This window comes from Hippopotamus amphibius, chromosome 9 (genome assembly GCF_030028045.1).
Source record: "Hippopotamus amphibius kiboko isolate mHipAmp2 chromosome 9, mHipAmp2.hap2, whole genome shotgun sequence".
Taxonomy (NCBI): domain Eukaryota; kingdom Metazoa; phylum Chordata; class Mammalia; order Artiodactyla; family Hippopotamidae; genus Hippopotamus; species Hippopotamus amphibius.
Window position 1 is genome coordinate 46,332,588 of NC_080194.1, and position 25,370 is coordinate 46,357,957.

Sequence of the window (25,370 nt, forward strand, 5' to 3'; positions counted from 1 at the left end):
CAGACACGAGATGTAGAAAATGGGAAATCAGGGAATTCAACATAGGGGAGACACAAGCAATTCCTAGGATGATAGTGAAAAGAGATTTCCAGGATCACAGCTGTGCACCAGCCACAGAAGGCAAAAAGTCCAGACTGGACAAAAAAGATTATTGCTCCAGGAGCAATTTCTTCAAGATGGATGAAACTGATAAAACAACTGGTATGTCTGAACATAGAGTTCTGGGTTTAACTAGCAATAAGTATATAGAAATCTATGCAAACAAAGTCAATTATTAAGTCAAGGAAACAAAAATGCAGTACAGGGTAAGAATAACATATCACTTAGCTGAACACTGTTACATAATCTTAATTATGTAAACATTCTTAATCATAGTCAATAATGTAAACACTGAAATACATATGCTAGGAAAAGGGGAGCAGGAAGGGAAAGCATAATGGTTGGGAAGCAGAAAAGCAAAACTTTATATTAGGAATTAAAAAAATGCCTCAAGCTGAAAACAAGTAAAAGCATGTTATCTGGAGATATGGTAATAAATAACAACAACAACAAAAAATATCAATAAAACAGCTTGCTCTGGGGACAGGAAATAGGAGAAGAAGGTCAAGGGAGTGATATTTTTCATTTAGAAAAAAACATTTATAGATCTATTTGATTCTAAACTATGTGTATCTATTGGCCTCTATGTGAAACTTTAATAACAGAACCCCCACCCCACCACACCCCCGCCCCAAAATCTAGCATGGTACCTGGCTCATAAAAATTCAATAATGTTAATCATTTTATTATTATAATGACAAGACAGACAGTTTTTCATATCACCATTACACTCATGCTAGGGATAACAATGCTTCCTCTACTATAAATGCTACTTGATATTTTTAAGACATGTTATTTACTATGCTTGGAATATCTGGGCATGCTTAATGAAATAAAAAATTACAAAACATTCCAAACTTTTTTACTTAAGCAAAGTACCTAATTTTATACAATTTACACACACCTTTTAACTTTAGTAATAGAAACAATGAAACTATTTCACTTCTTGACATTTAACAATTATAAAAGTTTAACTCCCCAAGACATGCACTACAACCATAGAATAGATTCTGTCATCAATATGATGGTCTTGGCATCTTATATATTATGTTTCCACTTTAAATTAAGTCCTACTAACCAAAAGAAAAACAAGCTAAGATAATGAACAGGCAGTTTATAAAAGAATAGAAACAGCCAATAACAATACTGACACATCAACCTCATTTGTAATGAAACAAACACAAATTTAAAAAATAAGGTACCATTTTTCACCTATATTGGCAAAGATTATATTTTTTTAAAAAAGATCCTATCTACAGATGATCAGAGTAGTAGGTGGGGGGTGAGAGAGTGGTCACACACATCACACTAACTGGAAGTATAAATTGTACGGCCTTTTTAGAGAACAATTTGGCAATACTTATCAAGGCTCTAAAATGTTTAATTCCTTTGAATCAATCATTCCACTTGCAGAAATCTACTTTCTTAAGGACATAATTAAACATGTACCTCAAAACGTGGTTACAAGGATATTCAATGAATCACTGCTTATAGTAAAAACTCCAGACATTCAAAATGTCTAACACAGAGGAAAGAATGAGTAAACTGTGGCACACTTCCCTTATGGCAGGCAGTGGGCTTCCCCTAGATGTCATCCCCCCAGACCTCGCCTTAGCTTCTTCCTTACCAGGAGTTCAATTCCCATAGAAGCCACAGATCTCAGAGTTCAGCTTTCTCAGTGACGTGACCTGAGTCAATGTAAACTTTGGGGAAATTTTCTGGGATCTCTTAGGAGGAAAAAAATCTTCCTCATTGACAAAACTGAGATGTGAGAAGAAAAACAGCCTTTCCTGCCTTTAAAATGTAATTTTTATGAAGATGTGAAGCTGGAAGTTACAGCAGCAGCTCTTACGACCATGAGGGAGACAAGCCTAAGGCAAGACCAGAAAGCTGAGGCCGAGACAAGAAAAAGTGTCCTTAATGACGCCTCTGAACTGTTTTGTTATGTGAGAGAATAAATGTCCTTGGTTACTTAAGTCAATTATATTTGAACACTATTACCTCTGGTCAATAGCATCTTGATAACAGCCATATAACACAATACTTTAAAGTCACTAAAAGTTAGGCTACTGCAGAAGATTTAAGAACACTAGATGTACAGTTAAAGAGAAAAAAAATTTAAAATAGTATGTTCCCATTAAAAAAAAGAGTAAGTATATTAATATGGAATCATTTGCCAAGAAAAAGGTCTGGGAAGACACTACAGGTTTTAGGGATAGTTACCTCTGAAATAGTTATCTCTAAAAGCTAGGAATTCGAATGTTCCCTTTTTGTGTATTCATATTTTCTATTGTTTTCTACAATGAACATGTATCACTTTAACATTCTGCCACCAATTTCTATTTCTTCAGTAAATCTAATGTGATTTTGGGGAGGAAGAAGAGGTAAACGTATTCTAGTGAGTGATCTTGAACTGGGAGTCTGCCTTTTTAATAGGAAAAGTTGTTTCTTTTTTTTTTAAACTGTTCTGTGAAATAAAATTGGATACTCTCAGGCATTTATTTTTTAGTGAATACAGAAGATTACAGTTTTCATTTCCCTCTGTTACTCAAAAAATCATATCATGAATTTGTACCATTTCGTATTGAAATTTCTTCTGTGAAGCAAAAACAGTCCCAAAATGAAGGATCTTCAGGGGTCATAGGAACAGCAGATGATATCAAATCATTAAAGGAGAGAACAGTAAACTGCCTCTGGGTTGGTTTAGAATCATCTTGAAATGTAACCTAAAAGGGAAAAAAATTAGATTACCTCAATGTTATACTGCATATTAACCTAATGGACAATTTTATAATTAGGAAAATAAGAAATCAGTAATCACATTTCAGTAATATTAAATTAACTTCAACAACATTAATTACAACATAGTAGGATTTCCAGATAATTCTGTTCCTTGTATTAGTGTTGCCAATATAACCAATCAAGGAAAATATGAAATAACCTGATTCTCAAACTTTCTGTAGACAACAATAAGTGTGGTATTGGTTTAAAATGTATTTACTGAGCCACACATCCAACGATTCTTATTCAGCAGATGAGTTAAAAAGGATCCCAAAATATATAACTTTAACAAGCCAAATGGGTTATTCTGATAGAGGGACCACCAGGAAAACTTTTGAGAAATACTCTAGAGGATGCATCTCATAAAATTCCCATAACCACAAAGAGATGCAACACTTTATTAGGAAATGATTCATTCAACACTAAATTTAAACTATATTTTATACTCTGTGATAGAGACCTTGTTCACAACTCAGTCCAACGTGGGTTGTCTTTACCATTCTATGAAGATAGTACTTGGGTCTTCTATAGTGCTTTTACAAGGTCAATATCTATTTTATATGATTTGTCTCATAACTACGCTGATATGGCTGTTACCTCAATTCTACAGATGGGGAGAAAGTGAGGCTCAGTAAGATCAATCAATTTATACAAGCTTACAACACAGGTTAAAGGGGAGAACTGGGCCTGGAACCCAGTCAGGTCTTCTGAATAGCAACCTTGCCCTTTGCTCACTATGCCACTGTGGCCTAAATACACTGTCTCTAGGGAAATAAAAAGAAAGTACTGCCATGTACAAATGCTACAAAAATATAAAGCTCTATGGAATCATAAGGTATTTGCAGAAACGGTAATGCTGAGACTTCAGAACACAAGGACAGGTAACCTGGGTCATAACATCTTCAGATAACAGGGGTCAATTTTAACACATCATCCTTTTTAAAAGAAAATATGAAGAATTTTAATCTTTTTAATCTATCAAAGGCATGATCTGTAGACTGAGGTTTTTTTCTAAAAGTAAGATGCATACATATTGATAATACTACATTCTCTCACACAGATTCCCTAAAAATAATACGCATATAGTTTCAATTATTGTGACATTATCAGTATTCCTTAAACACTTCCACAGAATCACAACTATATGTAGGCTGAGAGTCAAGACCCTAAGGTTTCTTTTTTAAAAAATTTCTCAACTTACCAATTAACAGCAGAAGAAAGTAAAAACATATTTTGATTGGAAGAATTGATGTTATGCTAGCATATATCACAAGATCTCTCACATTTTTGACACTTTGGGAATAATTTAGGAGAGTACTAAAAAAGGGGAAGGAATTCAATTTGATAGATAATTCCATTACTTACTACTCCTCAACTTGGTACCCTTATATTCAAAGACAGCATCAATTCACCAGGAAATGAACCATTGTTAAGATGACCAAGATAGAGATTATCTTGAATTTCTATTGAAAATATGAATACTAGGACAGTACTACCAAAATTCTGTCTTTGTAATATTTAATATATTTAAATGTGAAGGAGCAGATAACATACTTTTAAAACATTTCTGTGAAATCCCAGATGATCTTAAGGATTAGATAACGAACAATTCTAAAGTTTATAATTAAAAAATAAAAAAAAGCCAAAACTTCTAACCTCACATGAACCAAATGATTATTTCCATCAATAAATAACAAACTAAACTTTAATACATGCTTTTTAGAAAAAAATCAGGTACATCTTAAAATCTTACATCCTGATGTCTAGATCCACTGGGTTTCCTAAGAGCTACTGCAACAAAATGGTGCTCATCTATTTTGCTTTCCTGAAAAATAAAACACAAGTAAATAGAGAATACTAAATACAGAAACTTAGATATATCTATTTCAATTTACATTTTAAAAATCTCACTCCCCCCACCACATACACACATATATCTCCATTCCCCGTGACTTTTAAGGAAAAGTCACATACATTTTGGCCCTTTACTCTGAAATATTTCAATATATATTTCCTAACAGGGACATTCTCTCACACAACCACAGTAGTTAATAACTTCAGTAAATTTAACATTGAAATAATACTTAAGTCTACTCTCTGTACTCCAAATTTTGTGAATTAATCCAGTAATGTCCTTTATACAATTTCCCCACCTCCAGTACAGGAGCCAGTCTAGGGTCGAGTATAGCATTTAGTTGTCATGTCTTGCTAGCATTTCTTTTGTCTTTTATGACATTAATATTTTTACATACAAGCCCCATCCCCCATTCTTTATTAATAAACTGATTATTTTTGGTCTGTGGTTCTTAATGATTATATTTAGATTATACATGTTTAATAAGAGTACTACCATAGATAAAGTATGCTATCTAGAGGCACATCTAGATAGCCATCTGCACTCACTGATGATGTTAGTTTTGTATACGTTTAAGGTGTACATTAAAAAAAATTAGACTGCAACACTGGTTTATAAACATTTAGTTAACTACACACTACAACCTATGGAAAATGATGGTGGACATTCGTTAGGTAAGACTTAAAAAATGTGTAATTTCCCATTTTCCCCTATGTATGAGACAAAGGGGGAGGGGGCTTTAAAATATAATACACATTGAAGTAGTTCCCAGAGAAAAGTATGAAGAGCTATTAAAAACTAAACAAAATTTCATTGAAAAGCAACTTTACTATGGCAGTCTTCCATAAGAAATCAGTTGAAATAGGAAACTACAATCAGAAATAGTATTATTACATAGGGGCTTTTCATCCTTTATCCTCTTCCTCAAATCTTCACACCTTAAGATATACAAATTAGCAATAAAAAAATAAATAAAATTCAAAAGAGATAAATTTAGGAAAACACTTCAAGAGGAAAAAAATAACTAGCGAAGTATGAGAAAATATTTAATGGGTCAAAGTTTGTTATTATAAACAAAATTATTCTTTTTGAACATGGTCCTCCCATTCTTTATGCTGAATATACCAATAATATAAACATTATAACATATAGAGATATTCTGGCTATAATTACTTTTGGAAAACAACTTAGATCAGCAGGTTTATAGTGTCTGTATCTAAGGTCGTATATCAGAGGTAACCGTGGGCAATAACCAGTTTTCATTCAGCCTGTCTACTAAAATGCCAAGATACCCTGCTCAGTTTGTCTACTTACCTCATTATAAGCCAAAATTCAATGAGAATTTCAAATTATTCACCATATCTACTCAAATCTTATTAACATCACATAAATAGGAAATTTGACACAGCAAAACTAGATGTTATTTTACAATGACTCCAGTTATCAAACATTAATATTTGATGTCTCACTAGAATAAAAGTTCTGAGGTGATCAACTCTGCCTCAAATCCTTTCTGCCTAGTACATCTATAATAAATATTAGCTGAAAAAAGAAATGAAATCAGCAAGCTAGCTAGCTAGTTAAGCCAGTACATTCAATGCTACTGAACTTAAAACTTAATTTTAAGACTTTCTAAATTTTCAAAAATTTCCAAAGCTTATAGTTTTTATCCATAAAATTATTGTGAATACCAAAATTTCCTTAAAATCTCCAACAAACTTAGGGAGCAAGAATATTTTATTTTTTCAGGAGACAGTTTAGCATTAGATTACAAAAATTAACCTGCTTCAGTTAAATTGTATGTCATTTTTTTAGTATGTATTTCACTTTCTAAACAAAGTAAAATAAAAGTTTAAGGTATAACTTAAAACATTCAAGTTTTACAAAGTTTTCCAAATGGTAAAGTACTGAAGAAAATCTGTCATAAATGTTAATATTTCTGCTTTTTAAAGCACTTCCTTTCAAAAGCAAAGGAAAGAATTTCTGTTTCATCTAATCTCATCATTTGAAACTTTTTACCAAATTTAACTTTCCTAACAGAAACTGGTTATGAAAATTGAAAGTCTATGAAAACATGAGATTCCTCTTGGCATAAGAATTCATATTTCTTCTAGAGTATTATTTTTCCAGGTGTGAGATACAATACTCAAGTAAGTGGAAAATCCTCTGGATTTGTTGTAACAAATAATGGTTTCTTGATTACGTGCAGGCTATGTAACAGATATAATGGTTAAGTAAGATACTCCCCTGCCCTCAGGGAGCCCTGGGAAAGTAAACCAGGTAAATAAGTACAAAGATTATGAGGCAAAATGTGGTATGTCATAAGAAAGAAAAAGGAAAAAAAAAAAAAAACAAACTGGTCTTAAAGGAAATAAAGAGAAGGCACCTGAATTGGATTTAAATTGTTAAAGGAGAAGGCAAGAAGGTGATTGGCACAGGGTGAATGGGTAGGTGGCGATGAGGTCATGGAAGAATTAAAACAAATATAAGTAGAAGAGGGTTGGAGATATTTAAATAGCAGATAGCAGGTTGTGATTTGACTGCAATGTGGAGGAAATGATGGCCAAAAATGAAGAAGGATGAAGCAAAATAATGGAAAAGGAACCCAGCTAGGAGGCTACTGCATTAGTCTAAGTTGGATGTAAAAAGTGCCCACACTTGAGAAGTGGCAGGGGCCATCAAAAAAAGTAAAGTTAGAAAAAGAAAATAACTCGAAGGGCAATATGGTTTTGACTTATCTGCAGAATTTGTGGTGTCTGTATAGTCTTCAAGGAAAAACACAGAGCAGTGAGAAATAGTCTGAAGAGTGAAAGAAACTGAGGTAAAGATTTGGCAGTCACTCACAGAAAGGTAGTGTGCTTGAAACTGGTAATCATAAGTGGATCCATGAAAATAGCAGATGCTTGGGAAAATGTCTATATTTAAGAGGTGGCAAAAAATAAACTTCTTAAATATAAAAGTTTTAGGGTTCAGTCTGTTGTCTTCTTTTCTATACACTTCTAGATGGTTTCAGAGACTACCCTTCACTAATAGCTCTCGTTTAATGACAAGCCTATTCCTTCCTTAAAGCCCTCAGCTTCCATTTCATAGCTACACTAACGTCTTGAATGTTATTCAAGCAGATTTAAAAAAAAAAAAATCCTCATTTCCTTTATAATTTTCACTTCATATTGTTCTTTGGAGTCTCCAAGTAAATAAATGCTCCTCTTTCTCCTGGGATGCAGAATTTTAACATATGTCCTATGATGGCACTATCCTTTAGTTTGATGAAATGAGGACAGTATCCTTAGTCTTCTGCACCATTAATTTGTGCGCCAATAGATACCTTCCATATCCACATCTGCAGCCTAGACCCTATTTCTGGTATCCTGCAGGGATTCTTTTAATGCTGCCTGCAGGAACAGGACTTTTTTTTCAGTTTAGCTTGTCAGTTCTCACACTAGAAAGAAGAGAATATATGAGTCTGAAGTAGTTCAGTTATTCATTGGCTATATGCGTTAATAAAAACTATAGTCTCTGACAGGTACTATTTTAGGGATTTGTCCCATCTTCAACCCAGGAAACAGTACTTTCTGAAATACTTTTTTAAAGGTACACTCTAAAATATCCTGTGCACTTAAATTTAGTCATCAAATACTTATGGAGAAAAAAACCAAGTCATGGGGCTTATCATGTTTGGTTATGACTCTAGCTTTTTCAGGAAGTTGTGTCTACAAAGTAAAGAAAGGAGGGAGGAGCAAGATGGTTACAAAATTGTCCTGTGCAGAGCTTTCATTTGGAGTTAGACATGAAAAGTAGAGAAGGGTTGAAACTTCTTCCTACCTGGTTTTCAGTTTACTAAAGGAGCTGGACTCTACAGTGTAGGAATAGAAGGCAACTTATTTTCTCTCACCGCTTCCCTTTAAACAAGTTCTGACAATTCATTTTTCTCTTTCCCTGGATGAAATCTTGATCAGATCTTATAAGTGATATTTCTGGTCATTCTCAGTATCGAATTTTCTCTGAAAAATATTTGACCCAAATTAAGTTCTACTCTCACCTCAAAAAGAAATTCTTCCACTATCCTAGCTCAAACCTAATTCAGGGTTGGACGTCTCCAATAAGGAAAGGAATTGATTTCATCTCTCTTCTTAACTCTAGATGCTCCCTCATTCAGTATGCTGCCGCCTCTAGTTCTCCTAGTGTGAGGGAATTTAGTGTGTATGAGTGAGAGTGGAAAAGAGTGAACAAAAGGGAGGATATGACAGTGAAGATCATTCACACCATAGTTGTACACTGAAATCACAGCCCTTCCTCAGCTGCATGCCTAGACTTCGTTCTTTATCTTGTGGGGTTACATGGAGATGCCAAGACAGGAACCTTCCATCTGTGGTCCTTGACTCTACGTTCATCCTTCTGCCCTCAAACCCTGGATTCTGACTGTCCCTACCTCCAGATTCATTCTGTTAAGTTCACTCTCCCCTTCCAGGCCTGTTTATAGTATAATAAATAATCCACACTTAAATATATGCATCTAACATATATTATTTTTATATTTTTCTAGCTGATACACTGAATGGGCAAAACACCCAAGTATATTCAACATTTAATTTTTCTTCCACAGATGTCTTCAAATATGCCCTGATGGATCTCCCTTCCCAGCTCCTGGACAAGTCCTTAGGCAAACCCCAGAGCTCTTCAGTCACTTTCAGCTTAAAAAAAAAAATCCCACTTCAATTCTTAGAACATATTCTTCTCCTTGGCCTCAACTTGCTCTTCCGCTCTGGTTTTCTTACAGTAGGTGGCAGAGAAGAAAGGGATGGACGAAACGGGCAAAGTAACGATCAGTGCTGTTGTAATCCAGTTTTTAGAACCCCGGGCCATGTCAAGTATCCAAATGCTGGCTTAGTGAGTATCTGAGGAATTTTCAGAGAACTACCTCCAGTTCCTCTGTCCTGTACCACTGCCGCAAACTAGTAGTGCATTTAATAGCTGACTTCTTGTAATTCTTACCCTCAGCAATTAAAACATAGTAGAATGCCCACTGCCTTTCTTTTGGAATTCCTCTTGGGTAGTGTCCTTCCAAGACACTTCAAGCCCATTTTCCACGGTATCTATTTGGTCCACAGAAATTCAGACATCTTTGTCACCCAAAAAGTTGAAGCAGAGCTGGCTCAATCACTGACTCTTCCCTCCTCATCCTGCTACTAGGCCTACTCCATCTGGCACCATTAAGATTAAAGGATTCCCTGGGACCTCCCTGGTAGCACAGTGGTTGAGAATCTGCCTGCCAATGCAGGGGACATGGGTTTGATCCCTGGTCTGGGAAGATCCCACATGCCACGGAGCAAGTAAGCCCGTGCGCCATAACTACTGAGCCTGCGCTCTAGTCTGTGAGCCGCAACTACTGAACCAGAAATGCCACAACCACTGAGGCCGGCACGGCTAGAGCCCATGCTCTGCAACAAGAGAAGCCACCACACTGAGAAGCCCGTGTACCGCCCACTCACTGTAACTAGAGACAGCCTTCACGCGGCAACAAAACCCAATGCAGCCAAAAAAAAAAAAAAAAAAAAGAATAAATGATTTTCCATGAATGAAATGGTTAATGTTTTCCCCTTTCAGTATGTAATAAAAATTGTTTTAAATTGTATTAAAAAATACAGTATCCTAAATACTATTTACTCTTTAATTGATAGTATCCCTACCTTACATAGTATGTTAGCAGTTTTGACACAGCTCTCTTTCTCAAAATACTTTCTGCCCTTGGATTCCCTAACACTACTTCCTTATTTTACTTCTTACCATTTTGGTCATTCTTTCTCAGTCTCCTCCTCGCTCCACCTTTAAATAGTACTCTCAGGACTCCGTCCTAGGTCTTTCTTAATTCTAATTTAGGTAATCTCACTGCTGCAACTGTAAATCCCATGGCTTTAACCACCATCCACATGTTAATGATTATGATTTTTTCCCTTTATCCCAGCATTTCGTTCTATTCACCTGCTTGACACCTTCACTTACATGTTTCTATGGTATCTCAAATTTAAATCCCACTTATTCTCTAGTATTCAGCATCTCAACAGATTATCCTGTAAGTCATAGAATTGATCTTAACATCTTTAACACCTCACCTCCTCAACCTCCATATACCATCACAGACAGAACTTGGTCTTAAAATACAATTCTGATCTTATCAGTCTCTATTTAAAACGTGTTAAATTCCCTTGAGAAAATTAGTGAACACCTATTTTATCCATTCATCATGCATTCTTTATTCTGGATACTCACTTTCTCTGTACATAATTCTGGTGATTGCTGCAGGAATCACATTATAATGCAATCCATTTGCTGGGCTCTGGACACTTGATACAAGTTGTAACACACTTTCTTGGCTACAACAATGTTAAGAGATAACACCAAACACTCAACCTAAGCCATGCAGTCCCTTCTCTAGGGCTTTTAGGGCTTCAACAGAAAGGGAGTTCACCAATCTCTGCAGGTTTTTAAACTACAAACTGTTACGCATAAGAGTGGTAGGCAGTCATGTTTCCTGCCACACAGACCAGGTAGTTAAAAAAGCCATGTATAGAATGAGAAATGTTGGTGGGAGAAAACTGAAGCCAGGAAGGCAAAAGTAAAAGATAAAAAGAGTTCTGAGTTTTCCAGTCTCTAATTCCAGCCAATTCTGAAACCTGGTTATATGAATCACTCTAGTAATCTATAATAATGTCTTTTTGGTTAAAATGAGTTTGTGTTAGGTTTCTCTCACTAGCAACCAAGAATTGCTAGTGACAGAAACCAAATAAAGAGACCAAAATATTAACCAACCCATAATGCCCTATACTGTACTATCAACAGAGTACAGTGACAAAATGGCATCCTTTAGTTGTTCATACATGCAAAGCTGTTTCTATTCCAGGGCCTCTTTTCCCTTCTCTTGTACTTAATGCAATATAATTTATCTTTCAAGTATTCAGCCTAAATGTTATAGCACTCAGAATATCCCTGACTTTACCTTCAGAGCACCCAAACTGGATTCCAAATGTGTCTAGTTTCAATGACTAGCCTACCTAAGTTAAGCTTATACTCACATGCACAAAATAAGAAAATTCTTATAGCAATTCTGATAAATTTCTTACCTCAAATGCCCATTCTTTTTCTTCTTCCCCATCCAGAAACAAACGTGTTTCTTTATAAACTTGGCCTATATCCAGGTTTAATGGGGATATATCAAATTCAAGGCGTTGCAATTCAAATCCTAATCCAACACCTATTGCTTTTATGAAGCTTTCTTTCAGTGCCTAAGATACAGAACAGACATTTTCTCTTAGAATTTTAGTAGATAAAATTGTTCATAAAATCTACAGTCCCCAACACATATGGATTTCTAATTCTTTAACATATTACGGCTCTAAATTACTTATTTTTTCCCTTATAGTAGCATGGAGACAAACCAGTTGTGAGAATTTAAGACAAACCTTTAAGCTCCCTGTGCCTCCATTTCCTCAGGTGTAACATGCAATAGTAATGGGGTTGTTATGATAATTAACTAACTTATGAAGGGTTTACATTAATGTCTTCTGGCACAATAATAAACATTATAAGTGTTTGTTAAATAAGGTCTCATGTGTATGAGATCTTTTATGACAGAAAACATTAAACCTTATTTATAAATAATAATAAAATGTCTTGTTTCAGCTTGAAGAGTATCTTCTGAGTATTAAATATATGTTAAATTTTCTTAAATGTCATTATAATGTAATAATGTGTACATAAAAATCATGAAGTATCCAAGTAATGACTTATTTACTTCAAACAATATATGAACTACAGGGTTACCAAAGGACTTTTTCTCCTATTTTTAGCAAAGAAATGGAATCAACACAGGGGCTTACTCTCAAAACTAGAAAGAAATTATACCCAATTCCTATAAAACATATCCAGCTGAGTCCATTCATCCTTAAAGCTTCTGATCGTTTCCCATTCTTTGTTGGTAAACTTTCTTTTCATAATATGAAAAAATTCTGGAATTGAACCACGACCTGTATATTGAGGAAATAGAGAATTACCAAAACTGTTAAAGACTGAGCATAAAAGAAAACTATAGTCCAACCTTACTTTTGAATATAGTCACAAAAATCCTAAACAAAATATCAGCAAATCAAAGTAAGTTCAGAATTAAAAGGATAACACACATGACAAGCAGGAGTCAGTCCAGAAACAGAAGGGTACCTTGGGAGAACAGTGAAATTCTGTGCATTATTAAATGATTAAGGAGAAAAAAACAGATGGTTATATAAATAGATGCCCTCCAAAAATCTGATAAAATTTAGCAGCCAACCTATCATAAATCTTAAATAATTATGGGAAATTCCCTATATATGATAGAATACCAGAAATCCAAAACAAGTACTCTTAAAATAGAGCAATAGTATTCTGGGGGTTAAAATTTTATTTTGCTATTTAACAGGAAAATCAGGGAACAATTTCTGTATTGTAATTTTGGGGGAATTAGTAGAAAGCTAAGGAGTGTTGTTTTATTCTAAGTTATTAACATGATTGGAAAGTTAATATACACTTATTTCCTTCACAATAACTGTTTTTAAACATGTTTTCTAATATGACTTTTCCAAATAAAAACATTTTAATTTCTGTTCTATTGGCTCATTTTTAAAAAAATCTGAAGTATATCCTTAGCTTCACTGTTCCACAGACAATAAAATATTATATAATATCCTTAAAATATATGATATACCTTTCACATTACATATTTTGAAAATATTATAATGACATGTTTATCTATTTTTACTACCATCATCACTCATTTACTTCTTCTACAAGTATGTAGATTGTGTACAAATATTATACCAATATGAACTGAATTAATGGTTAAAAACAAATCCATCATGGTTCTTACTCTCACACAATTACAGCCTAATTGGTCTATCAGAAAGTCTGGCAACAAGGTAGGTGAATCACAAATGTTTACTATATGAATAAATGCATGTTAACTATTACATGGAAATTATTCCTAAATGCTCTATTGCCCTATATCCTTAGTTCATGATTACATTACTTCCATCAAGCCTCTTGCAGGTAGTCGCTCTGCAAATTCTGTTAACATAGCTTGTCTATTCCTCAACTTCCATTTCTAAAATACTCAGCTCCAAAATCTGATATTCCCAACTGGCTGCAACCACAGCATGTCTGGAAAGAAAAAAGATGTCAAATCCCTCTACTTAATGCTTTACTGGCTTTTAATCACTAACCCCATAAGAATTCAACAATTAGAATGCCTACTATATCATTCACTCTAAAAATACCCAAGTGCTAGATGCCAGGAATATGATGATAAGCAAAACAGACATGGTCCTTATGTTCACAGAGAGTTTACAGTTTCTCCCACAGTAACGAAGTACCTTTCCCATAGTTAACTCAAGGGAGGAAAATATTAAAAACTAGCTCTCCCACAAAACTGTCTACAATTCCCCCACCATCCCAACTTCAAAACAGTCTCCTCTTATTTACCTAGGAAATATTTCTAATGACCCTCCAATGATATGTGGTTCTTTAGTACAAGGCAAAGATCCTCATTTATTTTCAAATTCATCAGACTCATTTAATTAATCTGTCTACTCCTTAAGCACTGTACTAGTCTCAAGAAAGATAACTTTATAATCCATTTCTATTAATCAACTAATGTTTACTGTTTGTACCTGTTCATATTAATGTTAAAAGGCTATTATTTCCTAAAAGTGGCCTGCTGTAAAGTCATTTCATGCAATAGCATTGAAATATTAAACTGGAACCTAAGGAGTCCCAGGGCAGAGGATTCTTACCCTTTTGGGGCTAGGAACGCCCTCTGACGACAGTCTGATGTGACTGTCTTGTTAAAATGCAAGCATCACTAGTACATCCTGGCTTGACAGATAAAACACTAAAGAAAGTAAAGAAAGCAAGCTTGCTAAAGTTACAAAAGTAAATCTGGAGATTTTAAACCCTGGGAGCCCTACACCTACATAAATCATAAACTGTTTCCTCTTGAATAGATTCTGGTGTAAATAGTATAAATAATAACAATGAGAACAGCTATCTTGGATTTGGAAGACAGCACTATATACTTTGAGTGGAATTGTAGTTTTAACAGAACACTATTTAAAAAGCCTAAAATGTTAAAAGATATGCCTATTGTCATCTGTAGTGTCATTATGTTTGTTGATTTCTTCAAGTTATAATTCCATAACCTTCAAGAAAACCCCTGATTTTTACCTAAATATGATGTGGCAATCAAGGAAAAAATTTAAATACTCATGCTAATTAAAAAAACTCATTTAACATAAAAAGCAATCTAACACACTCACTGGAAAGCAATCATAACTGATCATGCACAGCTGAAAAATATCTGAGCGTGTTTTCATATACTTTTGAGAACAAGATATTCCACAAAATAAGAGACAGACAGCAACAGAAAAAGATGACTTTGGAAATATTCAGCCAAAGACAACAGCACCACACTGTGGCATTTTGCTGAAAAAACACAGTGGATGAGTACTCTCTTAAGGACTTAATTTTATCTAGGAAATTGGAATTAAAAAAAGAAAATCAGTAGGAAATACCAGAATACATCCCCCAAACTAGCTGCAGATGGCACAATTATTAGACACATAAGTTGGCAAAGCCTCCTAATGATACCAACACATATTCATGTCTATTACAATCTTCAATTTAAGAGGCACGTAAGAACTTATTAAGTATATACGTAAAGATAAAACAAGTGAAAAACATACAGAATCACTAACCAGGTTTAGAAAAGCCAGATCCCTCATCTCATAGCTTAATCTTCAGGGAAAGCAGCACTAGATATTAACTAAGTGTTCTGCAATGATCAACTAACCAAGGTCACATAGCAATTAGATTAGGAACCTACAACAAAATAATTTATACAGTTTAGCCTTGAACAAGGCAGGTTTGAACTGTGAGGGTCCATGTCTCCCAAAACTCATGCCTACACAAACTAAAAATGTGACCTTATTTGGAAATAGAGTCTCTGCAGGTGTAATCAAATTAAGATGAGGTTGCCTTGTATTAAGGTGGGTCCTTATATCCAATGACTGATGTCCTTATAAGGAGAAACATTTAGACACATAGAGACAAAATAGAGAAAAAGGCAACATAAAGATGAAGCTAGAAAATGAAGTGATATAGCCACAAGCCAAGCAATGTCAAAGATTGCCAGGAAACTAGGAAGAAGCAAAGAATTCTTCCCTGGAATCTTTAGAGGTAACATGGCCCTGTCAACACTTTGATTTCTGGCCTTCAGAACTGTCAGAGAATAAATTTCTGGAATAAATTTCTGGTTTTTTAAGACACCCAGTTTTTGGTACTTTGTTAGGAGCCCTAGGAAACTAATACATACATGCACAGAATTTAATTCATACATACAGACACACTCATGCCCCTGAAGTCAAACGTTCAAATCCTGGCTCTATTACTTCTTTACTATTATTTATTTAACTTCTCTATGGCTGTTTCTTAAGCTATAAAATAGGGAAAAAGAATTGGGTAGTTTAAGAAACAAACATATAAAGCGCCTAGAGCTATTAACTACTTAATAAATGTTAGCTCTAAGGCTGTTGCAGTAGTTGTTTTATATATATATATTCTCTTTTGTGAAATGTTTTATCAAGTTCTTTGTCCATTCATTAGGTGAGTCTCAAGTGGCTTTTCTATCAATACTTACAAGTATTTTAAATATTAACAATATTAACCTCTTATATTTGCCCCGGTTGCGAGAGGGAAAAGATTTAATATGAAATCAATCATATCTGCTAACTTTGTGGGTTCTTCTTCCCTTTCTAGGTTTAAAAGGCATCTTTCTTTCAAAATCCAGCCAAATATACAATTCTATTGCGTTCCAGTAATTGTTATTAAAAGCTAATTTTAATTAATTTTGTTTACACTGTGAAACAAGGATCTAATGCCTTTCAGATGATTTTACTCATTAAAAAAAGTTGATGGGTTATAATCTTTTCATTGGCTCTATAAGTTATAGAATCCCTGGTTGTATTTAAGAAATCCTAGTTCAAGAGGTCTGGTAGGGTTTCAAGGAACTTGCATTTTTAACAGGCATCCTGGCCAATTTTAACATCCTGACCACATATAACAATAACAACTATCACAACAACCTTACAGCTAACATTTATCTACTAAGTACTTAATAATTCCAGGCACTTTACATGTTTATTCCTAACCTATCCAATGCTGGTGGTGGTAGAACTGTTGAGCCACCAGGATGTAAAACATATACATACAAGTTCTAGGGGGATTAAAGATTTAAATGTTAAAAAAAAAAAAAAAAAAAAAGGGTACGATTTTAGAACAAAATTTAGGAGACTCTATAACCTATGGTTGCAGTAAATCTTTTACCAATTTAATTATTTTTTTTTTCAAACAAGACAGAGGTCAGAATTTATCAAGGAAGTTAGATATATTAATTAAATAAAAGATAAAATTCATATGGCAAAAAAGTACAAAAAATTTCAAAAGATAAATAAATAACAGTGGGAAAATAGTTGTAACAGATCTGGTCAATCAAGTGTCAATACGTACCATAATACATAAAGAGCTTTTATACATGGATTAGAAAATATTAATAAGCAGTTTATGGAAGAGCAAATTCAAGTAGCCAACAAGCTATTACCCTAGTGATTAGAGTAATGCACCATTTAATAAATAAACTAATTTTTAACCACTGAATTGAAATATTATGTATAAATACTGGACACTATCTCAAGTTTCCTAGTTGTCTATTCTTTTGCTAATACCATGCTTTTTTGTTCACAATGCCTCACGTAAGTTTAAAAAATGGTAAGGCAAGTTCCCCCTCACTAAATTGTGTATACTCTTCTTAGACATCAGTTCCTTCATAAAAACTTTAAATTCATTTAACCCAGTTTCATGGAATTTTTCACAGATTTCATACTTGCAAATCCTTAAGCAGATATCAATAAAATCTAGTATTGAGAGGTCATGTATTACAGAAAGTAGTGCCTAAAAATATAGGCTTTGTAGTATAAGTTCAAATCCATACTATTTTTCTTAGCTTAGTTGCCTTAGGTAAGTGTCTTAACCTACTCTATAAAATAATTTACAACTTAGGCTTAAGAGGGTGAAATAAGATAATGCATAGAAGGCATTAAACACACAGAAGTTGCTCAATAAACTTGAGTTCTATGTTGTGACCCCACTCAAATCCTCTGAGCAGTGGAAAAGACCCACCCTATAACTTGGAAAGAGTGAAAACTTTCTGCCAGTAAAAATCTGGTTTTCCAATAAGGAGTTCAGAGCACAGACAGAAACTTTTTTAAGCTGCTTGCCTGCTGTAAATCTCTAAGTTAAACAAAAACCAAAAAAATAAAACAAAAAAACCAACACTTTGCACATCCTGCAAAATACAGATCCAGAAGAATGCAGATCAGCTTAGAATGTAGATCACAAACGACAGCGGGATGGAGATCTTCCTTGACTTATGATGATGTTACTTCCTGATAAACCCATTGTTAAGTTGAAAACATTTTAGGTCAAAAATGCATTTAATACCCCTAAACTACGAAACATCACGGCTTAGCCTAGCCTACCTGAAACGTGCTTGGGACACTTACATTAGCCTACAGGTGGGCAAAATCATCTAACACAAAGCCTGTTTTATAATAAAGTGTTACATACCTCATGAAATGTACTGAATGTTGTACTGAAAGTGAAAGACAGAATGGTTGTACTGGTTGTCTACCCTCGTGACTGTGTGGCTGACTGGGAGCTACGGCTCACCGCTGCTGCCCAGCATTGCAAGAGTATGGTATGGCATATGGTTAGCCGAGGAAAAAGTCCAAATTCAAAGTATGGCTTCTACTGAACTACTTTTAAACCATCATAAGGTTGAAAAATTTTAAGTTGGAGACTGTAGACTGTAGAAGCAACAAAGTTGGAAACTGAATCTGATGGATGCAAATGGAGGAGAGAAGAAGCTAGGGAGATAAATGGAGGGTGAGGAAGAAGACTTGAAGGAAGAACTACTTTTAATCACAACTCACTGATGAGAACAGTTTATATTCCAACTAGAATCTGATATGAATATCATTTTTCACTGTAGTTGCATACCCACTTTCTAATTTTTCAACAAATTTAAGGAAGATTTTAAGTGAAACTGAGAACTCCTACCATTTGTACATTCAATAAATATTTATTGAGCACTTGCTATGTGCTAGACACTCTGCTAAGTACTAGGTATATTGTGGCAAAAACGAAATAAGCATGGCTCCTGAACTTATTTAATGAAGGAGAACAGACAATAATCAAATAACTAAGTTATAATTACAAATGAGAAAGGCCATGAAGAAAAACAAGATCAGGTGGTCAGGAAAGACCTTTCTGAGGAGGTACTGGTACTGGCCACTTCTTGTCCTTCAGGTCTAAGGTATTCAAGAAAGAGTAGGGAGAAGAAGAGGCAGAGGGATCAGCTTTTCTGACATGACCCTGAACAGGAAAAAGTTTGCTACATTCGAGGTAATAAAAGATGAGTGTGAAAAAAAAAATAGTGAGCAGAGAGTAGCTAAAAATGCAAATAGAGATGTAAATTGAGAACAAGACAATACAGTCATGTTAAAGAGACTGAATTTTATTAAGAACTAATCTAAACGTTTTAAGAAAATTGTTTTAAGGAAATTTTTAAAGACCACTCTAACTCTGTACAGAGAATGTACTGAGTTAGAACAGAAGTGAAGAGGGGAAACCAATTAGGAAGAAATAGTGCTATAAATAGTAAGGAGACAACAAATAGGCTCTACCATAGCTATCATTAATACCACCACTTACTTTATACTTACTGTACTTAATTTACTTAACTGTTCAAGAGAAGCAGTTCTATGATACAGTCATTTCAAAGCTAGTAAATTAGTATTAAATCTCGAAACACTGAGTCATTTTGTCCCACCAATTAATATCCAGCAAAGTTTATAACGATAATGTGAATTTGAAAGTATAAACCCACGGGGAAAAATATTTTCGGTCTTTTCCCGAATTTTAATAATTTTTATACTGTATCCATCTTATCTTGCCTTATCTTGTCAATATGGGAACAAAACCAAACAATTCATAAAACTATCCTTACTTTCATACTTCTAACTGCAAAAGCCTTTAGTAGTAGATAAAAATTAGAAAATGAAGGAAAAACAACCAATATTTCCCAATTGGGTGCAGCAAATTATAATGATGACCTACAAAAACACCTCCCCCTTACCCACTCCCAGGGTTAGGACTGTACTGAATTGGCAATTTATCTACACTAGGGTCCCCCAAAATCTTATAATCCCTCTTCTCTGGATATTCATTAAGCAAATATTTAATGAATATTAGTGCCAAGTATGCACCAGTTACTCTTGTATAAGGTTCCTTTCTGTATTAAGCAGAGAATAAAGTGGTGGCTGCAATAGCATCTTTAACTATGGACAGCTGGATAGAAGGAAGAAACTCAAAATTTCTTATATCCATCAATATATTCTCTTCTACCTTGCCACAGCAGCAATGGGAGAATTGGGAGATGGCAGGAAATCTGCACCTAGCAGGAATGGCTAATGTGACAAGAAAAATCTCCACAAGTTCCTACATGATGTTTACCCGCAGACAAAATGGGAGTAATGGAACGGAGTCTTTCAATATACTAATGATGCCCCCAAAGTCTAACTCCATCTTGAGAGTTGATAATCTAATAACAACATCCAGAACAAAGTATAACACTTCCCTTGCTCCTATACTAAGTTTTACCCTCCACCATTTGGCAACTCTTGGGAACTTCCCCTGCTCAACTCCCTCACTTACTCTGAGAGGCAGAGCAATTCAAATGAAGTAAACTGGTGTCTACTTCCCTAAGAATGATGCTGTGTCCATTAATCTTTCAGACATTAGTGACACAGTAACAATATTAATGAGAACTGGAAAAATCTATTCCCCAACGCATTACTGGATATATCAATAGCTTTTTGGCAATGAAACAGCCAAACAAGAGCAATGAAAAAAGATGGTGGATAAAAAAAGTCTAATAAAATATAATTAACAGAAAATAGAATCTTCATTTTTTTGCTCAATTACCTTCCCACCATTTATTAAGGTTCAATTAGTAATTACTTCTTTACCCAGTATTGACCATAAACCAACACTGCCCATTAAGCCAAATGTAATTAAATCTGTGTCTCACGGGCATAATTTCCAAGCAGATATCAACCTGATGGGCCAACCATTGCTGTGTACTTGTGCTGATGGCATTCTAAGGAGTAATGGCCTCTCCAATTCCTGATTTTTAGGGAAAGTTCACATAAGGACCACAGAAAGCTATGAAGTTTATGGGCTCATTTGCATGCTCACTCTGAATCCTCTATAGCAGTGGTTCTTTCATGATAAGCCTTCTATGACCCTGCTGAAAACCAGATCCTCTATTTGAGAAAAGTATACCGGTGCATACAAAATGTAGCAAACAATTTCAGGAGGTTAAAAAAAATGACTTGATACTTATCCAGGGTCAAGAACTGCTATAATCATTAGGATAGCCTCCTTCTGAACAAAGTTAATAACAGAGTTTTAACAGATTTATGAGCAGGTCAGAGAAAAAGTAGCTGGTGGGAAAATTCAAAGTAAAGACATTGACAACAAAGGTGAGAGATGAGATTCACAGCCATACTCCTAAGCCTTACTACTGCAGCACAGAATGCTTATTCATTCATTTGACAAATATTTATTGCTCACTATTTTGAACTAGGTAGGGTGCTAGATGTGAAAGTAGATATAGCCACTATCAGATGTAGCTAACATAGTTCCTGCTCTCATACAGCTTATAAGGACCAGTGGGAAGACAATCAATCATCCTGACTAATAATTATAAAATGAAATATATTACTGGAATGAAGGAAATATATTTTATGAGAGCATAGAACAAAAGAACCTGGCTTAGATTGAAGGTCCACAAAGGCTTCCCTAAAGTAAGACTAAAGTGAAAACTAACCAGTAAATAAGTTATCTATGCAGAAATGGGGGTGGGGGATAAAGTTATTATAAATATTCCAGTCCAAGGGAAACATAAGCAAAGATCCTGTGGTAGACGCAGTGTGGAGATAAAGAAACTGCACTGGGACATTAGGAAACTGCACTATGACATTGGTTCTCTTATTTTAACAGCTCTCTTCTTATCCTGTTACTTATCTTCTGATAAAAATAATAGTATATTGTGTCCCAGCTACCCTATAATATATGTAAAGCACTTAGTAAAATGCCTTGGCACACAGTAAGTGCTCACTAATGTTAGTGATGATGGAAATTAGAGTAGTTGAGAAAACCTGTGTTTGAGTAAAATTACCTAGGTATAGCCAACCCCACTATACATGTCAGCTGCTCCTACAGCCAACAATAGCAAATTTCTAAGGCAAAATACAAACATATTTTAATAATTGCTTGCTGTTCATTATCATTTATATAAATGTTACAAAGAGCTATATTTAGATATAGTACAAATACACATTATCTCTACTTAAGGACTACAATATACTTTACTACCGAGATTATTATTATTTTTTAAACAAACCAACAACTAATTGATGAATTTTGGGAAAGACTTAAGTGAAACAAAGTTCTTACAATACACACAATTACTATTTTTTTTAATAGAAAGATACTCAAAATTTACTCTTTATTGAGTTCAATTTGATTTAACATCTATTACTCAAAAAAACATTGAGCTATGGAAAAACTGTTCTTTAGAAAATTTAACAGTCTTTTAGAATAGTTTCAAATTTAGTCTTACTTAACAAGCTGAGGTATAATTCAAAAAGAAAATCTTTGTTTTCACTTTACCTCTAGGCAAAGTATTATATGAATCCCCAACAATGGAGACTCTATCCTTTATGTAGAAGTCTGTTAACACTTAAGAAAATATATAGTAAACAAAGAATGTTGGGGCCCTCAAGCCAACAGCCACTGCAGCCACCCCCAACTGTGTACCCTGAGGGGATTCAGGATGCAGTAAAGTAGGATACTTGCCCTAGACAGTTAAGGTGCGTATCAAAGGAATAATTTCAGTGAGCCCAGATTCTTGCATTTTCCCATACACAGCAAAGCACTGAAATTCATTAACTTGTGATGTCTGGCTTTCATTAATTAACAGTCATCTTTTTCATTCTGACTACCAGATTTTTGTTGTAAAATTCCTATATATCCTGGTTCCTCCCTTACCTCTTTAGAGCAGTCTCTCAGAGTTACTTGAGAGGCTGCCTCTCCGGTTTGAGTCCTCAGAAAGTCTGCAGAATAACTGTCAACTTTTGGGATGTGCATTTTTTTCAGTTGATAATATGCTGCTCTCTCAGATATACTAACGTTGAGTACTGAGCACATTTTTCCTAAACTTAAATATCTACATCTCCTTGTCTGAGATTATTCAATGGGTAAGAGCTAAGACAAGACACTTAATAACTCTTGTACTACAAAAATGCAACATTACCTGGAAAACTAGTCTTCATTATATCAATTCCAACTTGTAGCTCAGATTCAGCAGCAAGTACAGCATAGTCCCCTTGATGAGAGATGTTAAAGTTGAAATTGGGGTAAGGATTCAATGAGTCTTTCGCAAGAACTGGTTTTCCTTTTGCAGTTCTTTGCAAACGAATATTATTCCAAGGTATATTCAATTTCTCTGCAACTAATTTCCTTATCATCAGACGACCAGCCTGTTAACAAAACATTTGGTATGTATTGATGTCTATACTAAAGATTTAGGTAACACTGCCCATAAAATACAAACTCTATTTTTGTGGTTTCGGAAACATTCATTTCTTAAAGTTTTTAAAAGTACATAAGTATTAAATACCCTGCCTTAAGATTTAAGAAATGCTTAAGAAGACAAAGTTAAAGTTCCTCTTTAGCAATTCCCTCCCCATCTTAACAAGTAACCAATGATAACAAGTATCCATCCTTCCAATCTTTTCTCTAAGTATCCAAAATATGTTCATTTGCATTTGCTTTTACTATCTATCCATCTACTTATCTGAAACCCTACTATATGTACTATCCTATCATGTATAAACTTTTTAATTTGTAAGTGATGGGGATTATTTCATGTCTGTACATAATCATCTGGCTGGTGCATTTCATATTATCTAGGTACCACAACTTGACTATTCCCCTATTATGGGATATTTTATGCTGGCTCTAGTTTTGCTATTATAAAAAATTCCCCAGTGAGCAATGCTGTTGTACTTATATCTTTGTGCATATGTGTATTTCTAGATCACATATACTTATCACTGGGTGCAACAATTAGCAATGCATGACCTATCTTTTTTCACATATACCTCACTACACCTCATTTTTTCACATATATCTCATTTATGTGGTATATCTCATTATATGGTATACCTCACATATACCACTCTCTCCCTCCATTAATTATTAAGAAAAAAATGACTAAAATCACACACCAAAAAACCCAAGGGTCTAAGATAACAAGGTAGATAATATTTTGCAAAGTCTTTCAAGTTTTTTTTCCTTCAGTTCTAACACTGCCTGTTAAATACTGCAAAGACTTTGAATTTCACCATCTTACAAGCTACAAAAAGTATAAAAATATTCACCAATATGCCTTCAAAATCAATTAGCCCACATTTCAAACGAAAAAGTGCTTTGATAGAGGGACATTTTCAAGATAATGACAGCATTTGACATGATGGTAATCAAAAGCTGTTTGAAACTGCGCTACACATATAGAAGTCACTTTGAAACAAAATGACCCAAGTTTCCATTTGTTGTTAAAAATACATAAGTAAAATAAACAATTATATTTAAAATACTGCTTCCCAAACTATTCAAGTCAGAAAGGTATGCCTAAGACTACATCCTTCCTTGGCTTCAGCTTCACTGGTAAAAGGAGGCTGGACTCTTTCAGTTCCACGGTATGGAAGGTTAAACTAAGTCATACTGTCAATATTTTTTAGGGCCTACCAAGTGCAGAGTGCCCACGGAGAATGGTGGGATATTTAGTAGGCTAAGAATGTGCTATGGGCCCAAACAAGGAAAAAGAAATGTTTATAACTTAAAAATAAGAAAAAACCCATTATAAGGGAAAAAACTACTTCGTAGGCCTTCTCAACACCTATTTCAGGGTTTAGTAAGATCTCCATTTTTAACTACAACGGGGGAGGGGCTAATTTTTACAGTTGACGAGGCCTCCGAGGCGACTACAAAGAGGGTGGAGACCAGGCCATGCTCACACCGGAGACTCGGCGGAACCTACCACTCTCTCCCTGGAGCGGCCATAAGTGGGCATCGACACTAGCGTGGCAGGGGGTGAGTCTCTACAGCCCGGCCCAGCATCCCCAACATCTGCTTCCTCGGCCCTAAAAACGAAAGACCTGTAGTACCAAGGCTGCCTTAGCGTCCCGTGCAAAGACGAACTGGCCAATGCGCTCCTTCTCCTCGGGCTGGATCGATCGCACCGCCAACAGCCATTCGGCTCGGCTCGGCAGCCAAGTGCCACAGGAAAAGGCCCAGCGCACGCCCTCCATAGCTGGCACCAAGCACAGTCGCTTGGCAGGGAAAACCATCCACTGAACACCTCACCGCC

The 25,370-nt window shown here is 34.9% G+C and overlaps 1 protein-coding gene across 1 annotated transcript; it reads right to left on the reverse strand.

The window, feature by feature from the left end:
• Positions 1–763: 763 nt before the first annotated feature.
• Positions 764–25,350, reverse strand: AASDHPPT (aminoadipate-semialdehyde dehydrogenase-phosphopantetheinyl transferase). The gene is made up of 6 exons (XM_057748514.1): positions 25,168–25,350; positions 23,253–23,478; positions 12,635–12,756; positions 11,854–12,015; positions 4,634–4,705; positions 764–2,825 (listed from the first exon to the last, which is right to left on the reverse strand). The coding sequence occupies exons 1-6, from the start codon at positions 25,348–25,350 to the stop codon at positions 2,661–2,663; spliced, it is 930 nt and encodes a 309-aa protein (XP_057604497.1). The 3' UTR covers positions 764–2,660.
• Between the last annotated feature and the right edge of the window lie 20 nt (positions 25,351–25,370).

Bases quoted from the DNA above. Each gene is read 5' to 3' on its own strand.
- AASDHPPT (XM_057748514.1), bottom strand. From the start codon at position 25,350: ATGGTTTTCCCTGCCAAGCGACTGTGCTTGGTGCCAGCTATGGAGGGC. The intron at 23,479-25,167 runs GTACTACAGGTC...TTTTGTTAACAG, and splicing joins GGGACGCTAAGGCAGCCTTG to GCTGGTCGTCTGATGATAAG. The intron at 4,706-11,853 runs GTAAGAAATTTA...TTTATTTTTCAG, and splicing joins AAAAAGAATGGGCATTTGAG to GAAAGCAAAATAGATGAGCA.